The sequence below is a fragment of a genome, unplaced genomic scaffold (genome assembly GCF_019419815.1).
Source record: "Pyrus x bretschneideri cultivar Hongxiangsu unplaced genomic scaffold, Pyrus_bretschneideri_v1 Contig3, whole genome shotgun sequence".
Classification (NCBI taxonomy): domain Eukaryota; kingdom Viridiplantae; phylum Streptophyta; class Magnoliopsida; order Rosales; family Rosaceae; genus Pyrus; species Pyrus x bretschneideri.
The window spans coordinates 4,528,148-4,540,809 of NW_025999612.1; the positions used below are offsets into that span (position 1 = coordinate 4,528,148).

A 12,662-nucleotide genomic window follows, 5' to 3' on the forward strand; every position below is an offset into this window, starting at 1 on the left:
AGAAGATGGAGATGGGTGGGATGCGGAGGAGATCGAACTCTTCAAGAGATAGAACTTTTCCTCTCGGAGGAAGATGATTGGGCCCAAATTTTTAAAATTTTAATTTTTTTTTAAAATATCCACGTGGCCATATTGACATGTGGCGCTATGTTATTGTCCATGTAGGTGTCACGTCACCAATTAACGGTTGATTTAACAGCAATCCTAACGGATGTATGAAAGCGTTCCAAAATTATGACTTCATGTACCACTCTGGGATGAAAAAAACTTGATGTATTAAATGTTGAAAACCAATAAATTTCAGAACGGTAAATTGAGATCAACCCTAATTTTTTTATAAAATAATAAATTAAAAAATGTAGTTTTAATTTTGGATAGGATTTTTAACCAATCTTGTCACACCACATGTCATTATCTGAAGGTACTATTTTGTGGATAGATGTCCAATAAGATTTTCAACTAATCCCGACTCGTCATGTGTCACTATCTGTTTACAATAATTTAGCCAAGATTTTGATTAAATTTTCAACCAATCTTGTCATGTCACATGTCATTATCCGAACATACTATTTTATGGATAGATTTCCGATAAGATTTTCAACCAATCCCGACGCGCCACGTGTTACTATTTATTTACAATAATTTAGTCAAAATTTTGATCAGATTTTTAACCAATCACGTAGTGCTATGTGGCATTGTCAAGAACAACATCCTTTCTTTTTTTGTTTATATAAACCCTACATCCATCCTCATTCATACACCAAACTCAATCCTTCTTTTTTAGCTTATAATCTTTCTTCATCGTTTTTAAATCTTAAGTTCTTACAATGTCTTCTTCAAGGAGATTGTATGAAATCAATGAGCACCAGAAAAAATTGTTGGCATAATAGGAAGAATTGTTCAATGTGGAGGAAGGTGGAGATGAGGCTTTCACAATGGAAGAGGATGAAGATGATGAAGATAGTAGGCAAAAGGCCTCACATTCCCGTCGCGTCATGGAAGTTGTGGATCAGATAGCCAAACCTAGACGTGCCGCAAACTTCGATAGAAAGAGGGAAAGACAAGGTAAATATCTCTTGGAAGATTATTTTATCCCCAACAGTGTATTCCCTGATCATATTTTTAGACGTTATTTTAGAATGCAACGAAGTTTGTTCGACAAAATCATGAGTGTTATTTGCAACCATGATCCATACTTTGTGCAACAAAAAAAAATAGATGTTTTTCATGTTCTAGGTCTTTTTCCTGAACAAAAAATTATGACTGCCTTGCGGATGCTTACACATGGAGTATCTGCAGATCAAGTGGATGGGATAGTGAAGATGGGAAAAATAATTGTTTTGGAGTTCCTCATGCGGTTTTGCTCCGCAGTCGAAACCCTGTACACTAATGAGTACCTCCAGAAACCCACACCAAGGGACATGCAAAGGCTTCTGAAGAAGGCTGAAATGCGAGGTTTTCCTGACATGATTGGAAACATCGACTGCATGCACTGGACTTGGAAAAACTGTCCGAGTGCATGGCGAGGAATTTATGGCGACAGAAAATGAGCCAAAAATATCATTTTAGAAGCGGTGGCTTCATTTGATACTTGGATTTGGCATGCTTTTATTGGTGTTCCAAGAGCTCAAAATTACCTCAATGTTCTAGCCCAATCTCCAGTGCTCGACAAGGTTCTGCAAGGAAAAGCACCGAGAGTCACATATTGGGTGAATGACCATAAATACAAAATGAGCATACTACCTAGCAAATGACATTTACCTAAGGTGGTCAACGTTTGTCAAAACAGTGCCACATCCACAAAGTGAAAAAGAAAAACACTTCGCAAAATGTCAAGAGGGGTGTAGGAAGGATGTGGAGCGTTGTTTTGGTATCCTACAAGCTCGTTAGGCAATTGTCAGGGCTGCTACCAGAATGTTTGTTGTCGAGGATCTTCAATCCATCATAATGACGTGTATCATCCTCCACAACATGATTGTGGAAGATGAGTATGATTACGATGTCGTCGACGAATACGAGCCGGACATGATGAACAACTTAAGAACACGTATCTATTGTGCTCATGACCACACCAAAGATCCCGTGCAACACGAGCCATTGGAACGAGATGGGCGTTACAATCGCTTGATCGTTGAGCAGTACACAAATATGCAACTACCATACTGGCACTTAACCCATCAAACTGACTTGATTAAGCACCAGTGGAGATTGCAACAAGGTGAAGATTAAAAGGAGATTGTGGTGGAAGGATGTGGTTATTAGTTTATGGAATTTTATTTCGTGTGTTTTTTTTTAAGTTTATTTGGTGAGTTTATATAATTTTCTTTGGTACTAAAAATAAATAAGAAATCACATAAAGTACTAAAAATAAATAAGGAATTACATAAAGTACTACAAATAAATAAGAAATTACATAAAGTACTTAAAATAAATAAGAAATTATACAAAGTCTGAGGAGCTAGGATATGTGGTGCTAGGATCTTTGTTGCTAGGATATGTGTAGCTAGAACCTCCTCGACTTGTTTCCATGTCTTTTGCAATCCTCCTTCGCACCACGTCTTTTTTTTCCAATGTCCAAAAATATTTAGAATTCGGAGACATTCCTTTTAGAGACTTGTTCATAGTGTCATGATCTGCTCAAGCCATCCTTTCTTCTCTAACCACCTGGCTTTCTCTATTAAGTATTTCTCTTTGTTTCTCATTAGTTGCAGCACGTCTCTCAGTAGTTGCTAAGATTGCTTCCATAGCCGTAACTTTTACCTCATCTTTAGCCACTTCCCGTGCCATGTTCAATTCAACTTGGCATGAAAGTTTGTCCATATATTTTGTGCAGTCATTTTTAGAAGAACTCCCTTTTTTCTTTGCAGCCTTTTTACCTTGAGGCCTTAGGGATCGACAAGTTGGTTGCGTCTCCGGCACTTCTTCAGGCGTCCCTTCCGTCTCTTTAAATGTGCAGCCTTCCTGTTCCGCCAGGTCTGCTTTTGGCGAACTATGTAGAAGGATGCCGTGCATGACAACTTCTGGACCAGTTGGCACAATTTTGTATCTGGGACAATCTTTGACAATTTCCCAACATTCCCATTTGTTTGTTGTGGTTCTTTGCATTGTAGAATGCTTGTACTTGTAATGTCTATAAAATGTGGGATAAGATAGTATTATAAAATGCGGGTGTAACACAAATAAATAAATTAAAATATTGATGCAGGTGGAATACATATAAATAAATAAATATATTGTCACCTGATCCGCTAAACTTGTCCTACTATGAACATTACTGGAAGCATGAGACATAACATTTTTCCAACAAGTAAAGGATATGTTGAGTTTTTTTCCAACGACCTTGAAGACCTTGACTATTTCTTGTGTCTTTACCAAGCCTATAGCAAAAAGCTTCCGTAAGCGGGTCATGAGTAATTTGAACCCAAAATTGACACAACGTAACATCTTCGATAAGCTTCCACGTAGCCATTTTCTCACAAAAAAATATATGAAAGCTTTGGTTGAAAGTGTTGAAAATATTGAAATGTGGTGTAAGGTGGAAGATGATGATTAGGTATTTATAGAAAAAAATTATAATTTTTTAAAAAATTTTTTTCTGTATTTTAAAACAATTTTTAATAATTTTAATTAAGTTAATTAATCTGGATCGTTGGATTTGAAAAAGATTCAAATCCAATAGCCTAGATGTTGACACGTGGCCAATGGTAATATTTCTGACCGTTTGGTTTTTTTCCCCTTTTTTGGGACGAAAATGGTGGACCGTTGATTTTGGATCGGACGGCCTAGAACGCACCACGTCAACTAGCCGTTGGGTTCAAATTTGAAATTTTTTTGACCGTTGGAAATCCAACGGCCTATACCGCACCATGTGGCCACTCAAGGGTGAGAATTGGTGCGTTGCAAAAATGGGCCCATCACCTTTTTTATTGGGGACGCACCCCCACTCACACGTGTGTTACACGCGCTTGACGAAAAAAAAAAAATATATATATATATATATATATTAGTGCGCTTTGATATCAAGCTGACACAAGCCTAACATCAGATGGCCCGTCCCATGGCTCAGCACATTCTAGGCTAGACTAGAGACTGGCTTGGGCTAGAGCAAAAAAAAAAAAAAAGGCTGGCTTATTTGTGTGCTGTGAGCCGGCTACCCACATAGGGCAGACTTGCTCTAAGATCAGTTACTATTTTTTTTATTTGCTAGTTGGATTGCTACCTCCATTGGAAATGCGTTTTTCCTACATGACATGACAAATTATTTTAACTTTGCTAACCAATTGCTACTTCTATTAAATGCTGATTATATAGGGTTGAGTTTAAATTTTCTGAGATCATTATTTTAAATAAAAGATATTATATATATTAAAAGGGTAGGGGAGTGGGCTAAGCCTCATAATGGGCTAACAATAATGTGGTTCAAAATCACCTTGATGAGAATTGAACTTAAAACCTCTCACATACAAGTGAAGAAGAATACTACTAGATCGTAGTACTAGTCACTTCTTGACCTTGGCCATGCAGTCAGCTGTTTTTAATCACTTCTCATGTTCTTAATCACTTTATTCCTCGAATATGTTCCTCAATATTTAATTGCAAAATGAGGGGAAAGACTAAAGAGGGGAAAAATTCCTTTCTACTCATAAATACAGAGAGTCTAAGATACCTGTGTAACATATGCAATAAATTAATAGCAAAAACTAAAATACATGGCTATGGTAATTAAAGAATCATAGCATATATTTCTATGTCAAATTTTAGGAATAAATTAGGCATAAAAGGAAGAAATATGATAAAATACTAGACGGATAGCTAACAAGATACCAATGATTTCGTGTTAAGAGGAAAGAAAGAACATGTCTGTGCTTAGACCATTGAGGCAAAGTTATATAAAAGTAGCCACCAGAGAATGCTGAAGTCTGAATATTATATTGGGGATATAGAAGAAAAATCATTTAACATAATTATTTTGACAACCTGTGCATATACCAGAACAACAAGCAACCATTGATCACCTATCCAAATCCTAGGAAATACTCCTATAGCAAAGAAAGAGCAAAGAGGCTTCCTTGTGAAAGGAGTTGTAGCTTCTGAGTTCTTTGTTCTATGCAATATTCCTATTGTTTCACTCTTTACCTTTCTACGTAAATATTAAGAAACGTTCCCTTTTAACAAAAGTGATGACCTATTCAAATCCTAACTTTTTCCCTTGATACACAAGTTTTCATTTGAGTAAATTGTCCCATTAGTATGTGAAGTAGGTTGAGATATCCTTATAACTGGCCATATAGGGAGTAACATAATCTTTATAAGGACATGCAAGGTTTGATACACTTCTCCGATGTGAGACGTTTCTTCTCATTTTTGCATGTCCCTCATATGAGGCGTATTTTACAGCTTAATAAGTGGACAACACAAACTGAGAGACATAGAGTACGTGTAGTTATTGAGCTTCACACATGTGCTAATATACTCTAAAAACATAACAAAAGTTGAGGTTTCACGATAAAATCAATTAGCAATATAGAGAGTAATACCATTCTAATTCATGGGCAATATACCTACAAGAAGAAACAGCAAAAAAGCTTCTTTGTGAAAGGAGTCGTAGCATCTGAGTTCTAATTTTTTGTATACATAAGTTCTAATTTGTTGTATAAGGTCATCTCCAACCAAATGGTCCAGAGGGCCAGAGGGCTGAAAATAGCCCGAAAACCGTCTCCAATCGAGGGCTAGGCCAGAGGGTTGTGGAACATGAAACAACATTAAATAACATTAACCAACATAAAAATTATACTACATAAAAAAAAAATATTTAACAACATGAAACAAACAACATTTAAGTTGTAGTTTTTAAATAATAAATTATGTTTAGCCGTATGGCCCTTTGGTTCTCGGTTGGAGACAGTTTTTTATGACATGGCTAAAACGAGCCATCTGACCCTTTGGCCCTCGATTGGAGACGAAGGCAAATATGGTCATGTACTGTTCATTAAAATATTAATATCTTGAAGGACTAGAGGGCTAAAACGAGTCATCTGGCCAGCCCTCGATTAGAAATGACCTAAATATTCCTCTTGCTTCATTTTTTACTGTTGGCATGGGTTTACATTCTCGGTGTAATTAGCGGGATTTGTTTTCTGATTGTTTCTTCGTGATTAGGGTAGATCGACTTTATTATTTATTATTGCCTTGTAAGTTAAAGTTGTGTTATATATATTTGCCTCCGAAGTAAGAAGAATGCATTGAAGAATTCTGCAACCCAAATTTAACATGGTAACAGGGCAGAGATTCTAGGATTTCTGCTAGACCTATTCCCGTTTGAAAACCCTAAAAAACTTCCATGGAAAATCTACCCCCTAATGGTGGAACCACCACCGGTTCTATCAACCCTCATCCACCTAAATTTGCCCTTGCTACTTCGACTCCTACTGCTGATGTTGTTGTGAACCCGACGATGATTCCCTAAGTGGTGACACAAATTGTTCACCATGATACATCCACTTCGCCAATTGGCATCAAATTCAATGGTGCAAATTATAGAGTTTGGTCCTAAATTTTCAAGATGTTTATTGTCGTTGGCAAAGACAAATTAGGATATTTGTTTGGAAGTAATCTACAACCCCTTACAACTGACTCGACCTTCACTAAATGGACACCAAAGAATACCATCGTGAAAGGATGGTTGATCAACTCTATGGAACCCAATGTAATTGGGTATTTCATTCGACTGCCAACGGCAAAAGAGGTTTAGGACGCAGTTACGATGATGGATCTGATATTTTCCAGGTACGCATATGATTTCACCTGCAACGCCTCAGCATGTTGGATGATGCGTACATATGCATTTAAAGCGATGAGATATTCTCGGGCTCTGGTAGTTTGTGTGGCAGACGCGTCTCGGAAAGACTCATGTTCGACCCCTCGGACATATTGGAGAGAGATGAAATGGTCGTCCGAGCCTTGATTTTGGGTTTCGAAGTTGGTGGGTTAAAGTCATGCGACTTGAGGATGTCCAACCCCATAACATGCTTATTTTTGTTTATGGCCCAAGCACCACTAGTGTTTCTTAGTTCATTGAGGATGAAATTGAATTTATGGCCTAGCTTAATCCCATGAGGAAAAAAGTACAAGTTCTCCTTTGAGTGTATCATGCATGGAAAATGCTAGCGACCTTTCCAATTTTTCTTCTCATCTTGCAATATTGCATGATGATATGAATCTTTTACACTATTTCTCTCTTTAAAGATCAACTATACAAAAAACTTTAACGTTCTCAAAATTTCAGTATTTAACTAAATAGCATAGTTCGTCTATTTATTAAATGGTCGTTAGATGACTAAATGATTTTAGACTTGGTTAATTTTTTGCAGAGTTTATCTTTAAAGAGTGATGACAAACAACTTGGATCGTCATGTAACATCGCAGTTGCAGAATGAGAAGAGAACCGAGGTAGAACAAAAAAATTCAAATAAGAAAGTTACTAGCATTCCTAGTAAAGAATAGCTAATACCGGATCCTCACTTTAATTAGTCCTTGTATTCATTTTCTGGAATCTATACTCCTTGAACATTTTTCAATATATCCCAGCAACTTATCATCACTTTCGTTAATTTCCTGTCTTTTTTACCACATGCCTCGTATGTGACCAACTTTAGTGGTTGCAATATCATTATATACGATTTTCAATTCACATTACTTTAAACGAATAAATAGATTGTTAGTAATGCACTGATATTCTGCAAATACCACCTTCGCTAGTACATGGCGAAGGTCGATATTTGGAAGAGTAAACGTGTTTGGCGATTGAAAACGGCATTTGAGATTCTAAATTCTCTTATATCCATGCAGTGCAGGCTGCATTATTGTAATTAAGCATCTTTTTATCTTCAGGGTGTAGCTTCATTTTCTCTCTTCTCTATCATTGTCGTACTGTATTCTCTTCATGTATATATGACATCCTGACTAGACGTACATTTTTACCTACTTGCCCATAACACAAAGCTACCACCCCTCCTCTTTAAAACCTACTCACTTCTCTTCTGATGAACACACCTCAAATCCTACTACTCAATCACTATTCTCGCAGTTTTTGATCCATCTCCTCCCTTGTTCTCCCCAGCTTATTCAAAAAATGCTTTTATTATAAGCGATTAATTCGACAGTTTGGGGCTCTTAGAGAAACAGCATCTTATAGAAGAGTTGGGGGAGAGAATACTGCTGCATTGGAGAATGAATGACAAAAAGGGTAGTAATAGTAGTAATAATATTGAGATTAACATTAACATCCCTTGTTCTGTGACCAAAGCCAAACACCATGAGAAATCCAGCAAGGGAGAAAGAGGAGGAGGAGGAGGAGGAGGAGGAGAAGAAGAAGAAGGCTTCCCCTTTAAGGATTGGGTGTGGAAAGTCTGGAAATTTGCCAGAGAAGATAGCAACAGGGTGAAATTCTCACTGAAAGTGGGGCTGGCAGTGCTTCTTGTCTCTCTGCTCATACTCTTCCGAGCACCTTATGAAGTTTTTGGCACCAATATCATTTGGTCCATCCTCACGGTTGCCATCATGTTCGAATATACGGTCGGTACGTATCGTATGCGCTGGGATGCATGAATCCATGCATGCATGCATAAGCACATGTATATTGATGTTAATTCATTCCTTACTTACATGCAAACTAGTTAACATCTAGGGTTACTATGAGGATGGTACAAAATAGCACGTATATGCAACTAAACATGACGTGTGTGTGGCAAGTAATTTAAGATCAATATTTAACATATTAAATCATGAGTAGTGATAGCTGATCACGGATACAAATTTATAATATCAAATATGATGTCGATATTTGGTCAAAGTGAGTAAACATAGTGAGGTAAAACATCGATCAGTATGCAATATCAATACCATGTATTGTCTATTGGAACCCAACGAAGCAAGTATTTTCTCTTCAATCATGTATATAGACTTTGATATGTAACCAAACAACTTGGTAGTTATACATAGAAGTTCCATGTAACATATATCATTGTGTTTCTAGGTGCAACATTTAACAGAGGATTTAACCGAGCTCTTGGGAGTTTGCTTGCCGGAGTTTTGGCCATTAGTGTTGCTCAAATAGCACTAAGCTCTGGACGAGTAGCTGAACCTATCATCATTGGCTTTAGCATCTTCCTAATTGGTAAGTCGCGCATCGAATATCCCCAATGATGATTACAAAAGCCATACATACATGCATATATATATATATATATGCATGTATAGAAATTGATCAAATTATCAAACACTTCAATTTTTGTTGGAATTAATTGATGAATTTTATGCAGGAACCATTACATCGTTCATGAAGTTGTGGCCATCACTCGTGCCATATGAGTATGGATTCAGGGTCGTACTTTTCACCTATTGTTTGATCGTTGTTTCTGGGTATCGCTTATCGATGGGAAACCCGATGAGGACAGCAATGGATCGACTCTACTCGATCGCCATCGGAGGTTTTGTAGCAGTCTTAGTGAATGTGCTTGTTTGCCCTATTTGGGCCGGTGAGCAATTGCACAAGGAGCTAGTCAATAACTTTAACTCGGTGGCTGACTCACTTGAAGGTGTGCCAAATAATCGATTGGTATTTTTAATTTCGAACCACGGTGAAAAATAAAAATGGCAAATCCCATGTTAATATAATACCCTGCATGCAACATATACAAACCTAAAAACATATCGTGCATGTAAATCTCATGTTAATAATACCATGCTAGACATGGACCACATTTTTTTGTCACATATTTATTTATTTCAACTATTAACCGCTCATAATATTTGATATAACAAGTCACTTGACACATAACCCGATGCTTTTAGTTGAATGTTCACATTATAACATGATATCAGAATAAATTATCATATTCACTAATTGTTAATTGATTTTGGATTAGATGATTGCATTTGGTCATGATGTAGAGAGAATAACCATTTATATGTTTTCTTAAAATTATTCTCAGATTGTGTTAGGAAATATCTAGAAGATGATGGGTCTGTGCACCCAGAACTCTCCAAAACTGTTATGGGCGAGTTTCCAGACGAGCCTGCCTATAGGAAATGCCGGAGCACATTGAACTCATCAGCAAAACTGGAGGCTTTGGTAATAAATTAGTTAATTAGACCTCTTTAATTAATTGGTTTTAATACTTTTCCAACGAATAATCTATATCATAATTCGCAAATCCAAAAGTTACCTGAAAAAGTTTAATCATATGTGTTGGCTATATTGTTGAAATGCAAGGCTGTGTCGGCAAAATGGGAGCCCCCACACGGCAGATTCAAGCACTTCTTCTATCCTTGGTCAGAATATGTCAAAGTTGCAGCAGTTTTGAGGTATTGTGCTTACCAGGTCATGGCACTTCATGGAGTTCTGCACTCTGAAATTCAGGTATATATTCCATTCCTCCACTCCCCTCCTCCTCCATGTACATACATGAACCCTTTTGCATATGACTTCTCAAATGAACACTGCTTGGCTCCCGACATATTAAGAGTCGGTTTTACTTACATAAATCTAGTCTGACACATATGCATAGTAACTCATTAAAATTATGTAAAGAAAATTGGGAGTGAACCACCTTCAATCCCTTTTCGAGCTTCATACACACTCATCTTTATTTTTTACTATCGGATTGAATAAACCAAATAAAAACAATCTACAAGATTAAGCAAGATTATATAAAAAGTCAAGGGACATGTGCTTATCATTTCTAAATTTTTGTTTGCATACATCTCAAACTGCGGTCATCTGTGAAAAGAAATGCCTACTTGCAGGTAATGAGTTAAATATGATGTACAATCAGATTGAATATCTACCAACCACATAAAATACATAAACCCTTTTCCATTTTGGAGCTGGGGAATATTTGGAAAGATTTAAGAGCTGGCTGGGAATAAAATAATACAAGTTAATTATACGATGTGTTTATTCTCTTGCTGTTGTTAGTGGTTTCCAATATTTAGGGGACCAGGAATTAAGAATTGGCACCAGAATAATAATAATAATAATTATTATTACTAAAATAATAATTAATTGACTAGTGCTAAAAGAGATGACGATGATCAATTGTGGTTTGTTTTTAATCGTCAGTCTCAAGCATGTAAAGATATTCCTATGACCTGATTCACAATCGCAATTGAATTTGTTCAGAATAAACAAATGTTGGTGGAGATCATGGGGCATTAGAAACTGGGTGGAATTAGGTATATATTTTCTTGTGCTTATCTCGTTTTTCACTAAACATGTCACAGGATAAGAGAGATAAACATAAAATGATACACCCGGCTTCACTCGAGAGTCGAGAATGTGTAGTGAGCACTCGGATAAAATTGGTTTTCAATGGGGTGAATTGGGTTAGAAAAAACGCAGATCTTGATGATAATCTGCTGATAGTATTAATCTTTTTACTCGATTGGTGTTTACTGTTTAGGCACCCTACAACCTCCGGATTACATTCCAATCGGAGATCCACGAAGCGACAAGCCAGGCCGCAGAACTGGTAAGGAGTCTAGGGCAAGACATCAGCGACATGAAAAGAAGCACCAGAACATCCCTAATCAAGAAACTCCACAGCTCAACGGAGCGACTCCAACGCGCCATTGACGTGCACTCTTACCTCCTCACATCGCCTTGTGACCCCCCGGAGACGAACGGATATTCCAAGCCACTGACCAAGCTCTCTCAGACCCTATCCAACAACTTCTCCGATCTCACGAGCCAACTGGCTGATCTCGACAGTAGCAATAGCCTTGACAAGAACTCGAACCAAAGCGCTCAGCAGCAGCAGCAGACGGAGCCTAACAATTACCATGAGCTAATGAGGAAGCAGTCGAGGAGGCAGCATTATTCATGGCCGCCTCTACAGGTTGATGCTTTTGAGGAAGAGGGTTCTTCCGGCGACTTCTTGCCACGGATGAAGGCGTTGGAAAGCACTGCGGCGTTGTCCCTGGCCAACTTCACTTCCTTGCTGATAGAGTTTGTGGCCAGGCTTGATCACTTGGTTGAAGCAGTTGATGAGCTTTCTAAGTTAGCCAAGTTCTAACTTGACACGGGAGAAGATTTGTATACAAATACACGGGGAAATGTCCCACTACATATACCAGCTTTCATGAAAAATAATCATGTAAAAATCGTGTTGCAGTTTCACGAAAAATGAAAATCCAGAAATAAGTTCCTAATTCTCGGCCGATTTCCAAAAGATCATTTATAGTACATCATTAGCGGGTTTTATTATCGCAAGTTGGCTTGTAACTCAGTTGTTTAAGGGCTTTCACCCTTTTGCACCCAAAGTCCCGAGTTTGAATTCCCCTCCCTTGCTATCAGTCGTGTTGGTAAACCATATCATTTTGTTTACACAGTTAATCACTGAGCGATTCTATATGCTAATCAAACGGAGTTCAAATCATCATTAAAATTTCACGAAACGCTGAAGTAAAACAAATTGTTACTTGATTAAGCAAGCAACCTAATGTTTATAGTTTTTGTAGCAAATTTAGCATTATTATCAAATCCTAGTTAGTTCCTACTTTCAAAATCCTCCATCCAAATGGAACCCTAACCTGATGGAATCTTCTTGGATGACATTGTTTACCTTTAAGAACATGTACGCATATGAGTTCTTTACTTTATA

The 12,662-nt window shown here is 37.4% G+C and overlaps 1 protein-coding gene across 1 annotated transcript; it reads left to right on the forward strand.

Moving 5' to 3' along the window:
- Nucleotides 1-7,974: 7,974 nt before the first annotated feature.
- LOC103927302 (aluminum-activated malate transporter 9-like) lies at nucleotides 7,975-12,271 on the forward strand. Its single transcript, XM_009336209.3, has 6 exons — nucleotides 7,975-8,578; nucleotides 9,035-9,175; nucleotides 9,321-9,596; nucleotides 9,993-10,132; nucleotides 10,274-10,420; nucleotides 11,463-12,271. The coding sequence occupies exons 1-6, from the start codon at nucleotides 8,230-8,232 to the stop codon at nucleotides 12,072-12,074; spliced, it is 1,665 nt and encodes a 554-aa protein (XP_009334484.2). The 5' UTR covers nucleotides 7,975-8,229; the 3' UTR covers nucleotides 12,075-12,271.
- Nucleotides 12,272-12,662: the final 391 nt, after the last annotated feature.

Coding starts and splice junctions, on each gene's coding strand:
- LOC103927302 (XM_009336209.3), top strand. CDS start 8,230: ATGAATGACAAAAAGGGTAGTAATAGTAGTAATAATATTGAGATTAAC. Junction 9,597..9,992: donor GGTGGCTGACTCACTTGAAG/GTGTGCCAAATA, acceptor AATTATTCTCAG/ATTGTGTTAGGAAATATCTA. Junction 10,421..11,462: donor TTCTGCACTCTGAAATTCAG/GTATATATTCCA, acceptor TTTACTGTTTAG/GCACCCTACAACCTCCGGAT.